The sequence below is a fragment of the Aphanomyces astaci genome (assembly GCF_000520075.1).
Source record: "Aphanomyces astaci strain APO3 unplaced genomic scaffold supercont1.6, whole genome shotgun sequence".
In the NCBI taxonomy this organism is placed as follows: domain Eukaryota; phylum Oomycota; class Saprolegniomycetes; order Saprolegniales; family Verrucalvaceae; genus Aphanomyces; species Aphanomyces astaci.
In genome coordinates, this window is record NW_009798269.1 from 1,167,382 (window position 1) to 1,170,846 (window position 3,465).

Below are 3,465 nucleotides of genomic sequence, written 5' to 3' on the forward strand. Positions count from 1 at the left end.
AAGTATGTTGTTTTGTGCACACTAGGGGGTTAATAGCATCTCCAATAATGAATTACCGTTAGCCATGAACCACTTGTTGCACGGTGCGACATGGCATGTACAGTAACGTTACTATTTACTACGTATTAATAGTAACGTTATAGTGTATTTTCGAATAAAGCCTTTCGACCAATCAAATTGCAGGCATATCCGGTGCATTGCCAAGCTTCTCCATTTCACAAACAGTTCAACGTTGTATTGGACAGGAGTCATCACAATGAATATATATTTAGTTCACGCAAAATGACGCTCGATGCTTTCAGGTGGATTTGACGTCGTTCGTCGAATCTAACTACAGAAAATACCAAATTTAGCTCGAAAGCACAATAGCGAATTCACAATAATATATGCATTTTTTACTTCCGCACCAAACTATTAATAATCCTTGCCCCTTCCGCACATTTCACCACTGCCAGATCAAGCTACTAACTACTCGACTTATCTCGGTGGTTCGCATGTTGTATATGTATGTTTACCTAGTTTATAGAATAGAAATCCTTTTCACGAGAGATGCACGACATTAAATCACTGTTTTGAACCGCTGGTTCTCAAACGACTGGGCGAGCTTGGCGCCAGGGTGCTGCACATACATGCGCGGGATGTACTTGACGTAGTTTTCGTTGATCACGCCGTCCGCTAGCTTTTGGGCGCGGGAGCGGTACTTGCACAGCGTGTTGACAAAGTTCTTGTTGCGGTACAGCGACAGGCACTCGTGGCAGGTTTTGCCGATGGCCGACACTTTGGTGCAGTCGACGCTGAACACGGTGGTACCGACGATGTTCCACTTGCGCGTGGCGAACTCGTGCCGCTGGAACACCTCGAGCTGCTCTTCCGTAAGGTTCTTAAACGATCGGATGTTGAACAGTGACTTCAAGATCTCCTCGCGGCGCTGGCATCCGCCAAACATGCGCATCGCGTTCGAGCAGTAGTTGCGGATCTCCTCGGACGCTAGCCCCGCGCACAAAAACGTGTTGACGGCCGCCGGCTGCGCGGGGAGCACGCGCTTCGGCTTCTTGGACGGCTTGCACCGGTCGAGATGGGCCTTCAAGTTGGACAGGTTGAGCCGCCCGCCCGCGATCTTCACAGCCTTCCCGCACTGCCAGCACGAGATGCACACGTTGCGGCCTTTGTGCACCATCGTGACGTTGTCGACGTTGAACTTCTCCTTGAGCTGTCGACGGGCGTTCTCCAAGAACATGATGCCCAGGTTTTCTTCGGACAATGCCTTCTTGCTCGACCGCCGCGCCCCCTTCTTCGTCTGGTCGTCTACCTCGCCTGGCTTGGGCATCATCGCGGCACTGCCTTTGCATCGCTCCAAGTGCGAGTTCATGCTTCGCAAGTGCACATGGCCCGTCGCGATTTTGATCTGCTTCCCACATTGCCAGCATGAGATGGTCACGTTGCGGCTTTCGTGGCTCATCTGCACATGCTCGACGCCAAACTTTTCGTGAATTTGGCGCTTGATCTTCCCCAAAAACAGTTCCAGTTGGTGCTCCTCCGTGAGTCCTGCCTTGGACAGACTGCGGCGCTTCTTAGCAGCAGGTTGCTTCGATGACTCGGCGTCCTCGAGAGGTCGCTTCGCAGCGGGTGGCGGCGGCGGGAACCCGATAAGCGACGACGAGACCGCCCCGACGGCGATGTTCATATGTCAGGGGCGTTTTTGTTTGGAAATGGTCGAACTTCGAATATCGGTGGGATAGAAAAGAACCGAAGTTCGAAGAGAAGCCCATTTCATGTCCAAGTTTGAATTTGAAATTTGAAAAAAACCTGCTTTTTATTATTACTGTGCTTTTGAGCGAAATTTTGGATTTTGGCGTGAATTCCTAAAAAACCACTGTCGTTCGTAAATCGATTCGATTGGCGCTTTCAAAATTGCCACGATTTGATTGGGTCAAACGACAGAAAAGACATTTCCACGACAAAGCAGTCGCACACCAAGTGGCAAGACGTCGATGAGCACCGTCGAGTCGGCAATCTCACAGCATGCAAGTCCGAACACAGTCATGCACTGTATGTACGTCAACTTCTAAGTGCGAGCAAACCATTTCGAATTGGATCACCAAAAAAAGTACTACGTAGTACGATGCAACCGGGTGCTACTCGCGCAAAGTATCCGTGGTCGCCTTGCTAGTGTGTCGGTTGGGACGTCTGCGACGATCGCGTGCTCCAGGCTGGACTGTCATCTGTGGTCATGGATCGTCGAATGCTGGTTGAAGAATGGCGCGCAAAATAGACGTTCGATAGTTCGATAGTATAGGGCTGGCAAAAGTATTTAGCCAATCATACTGAGCTTTCGTGAATTGAGCCAATCAGACTCGTTCACAAACCGGAGATACGATAGCGCCCCACCAAAAATTTGTATCAAATCGACAATAGTGTGGAATATTGTCGATACGTATAAATGTGGCATATAAACAGTAAATATTCCACACTATTGTCGATTTGATACAAATTTTGGGTCCCAGGTGACAAGGTTTTATTTTTTATATATGCGTGCGGAGTCTTATCTAAGGAATTCCCCCACTAAAAGTATACCAGTACTAGTAGTTTGGGTGTTTTGAAAGTAAGGTATACCTGCTGTAGGGGAATTATTCGATTAATAAATTAACGTTATGGTGCAAGTTACCTAAAGACTACAAATAAATGCCTTGACTTTCGACAGCTATTCCAACTTTGTATTGATATTATTTAGGAAAATATACCGTAATAACGATAGAACTGGATAAGCCCAACAGAAGTTACGGTTCAGATTTTCGATTGGTGAAAAATTGATCGAGTAATAGAATTTAAACCAACCGGCCTTTTTGTACGGAGATATATGGAAATTTTGGCTGGAAAGGTGTATCAAGTATTAATATATCTTGGTCTTTGTAAACATCACTTATCCGTACGAACGTTGTCATTGTATCCGGATTATTCACAATGTTTAACCTAATTCCAGGTAAAACACGTAACAAATAATGATTTAACGTCAACATTTCGTGGGTTTAACTGAAAGAACCGAGGCGTTTAATAGTAAAACGTCTCCTCCTGAGGATGGCCGATCTGTAGTCTTTACAGTTAGATGACTTGCACCATAATACAGTAGTAGGCATTTTTATCCTCCAAGGTATTTTACCCCATAAATCTTATCCGGACATTTCCTCCATCCAGTATGTCCCAACTTACCACCATCCTAAGGTCTGTAACGTTAAGGTAAATGATCGAATTCTCGGACATGATCGAATTCTCGGACATTGGAGTTTTGACCAATCAGTAGGCTCAATTTTTGTGTGAACCAATTCTATTGGATATGATAATATTCACCACTTCTTGACTTCACCACTTTTAACTCCAATAGTATTGCCACAAACAATAAAAATACATGGGAAGTGCCTCTGCAGCATGGTTGAAGACGAAGGAGCACGTGAGAGAGGAAGTATTGAC

At 46.0% G+C, this 3,465-nt stretch overlaps 1 protein-coding gene across 1 annotated transcript; it reads right to left on the bottom strand.

The window, feature by feature from the left end:
- Positions 1-481: 481 nt before the first annotated feature.
- On the bottom strand, positions 482-1,702 carry H257_03764 (hypothetical protein). Its single transcript, XM_009827988.1, has one exon. It carries the CDS (start codon positions 1,682-1,684, stop codon positions 560-562), a length of 1,125 nt encoding a protein of 374 aa, XP_009826290.1. The 5' UTR covers positions 1,685-1,702; the 3' UTR covers positions 482-559.
- Between the last annotated feature and the right edge of the window lie 1,763 nt (positions 1,703-3,465).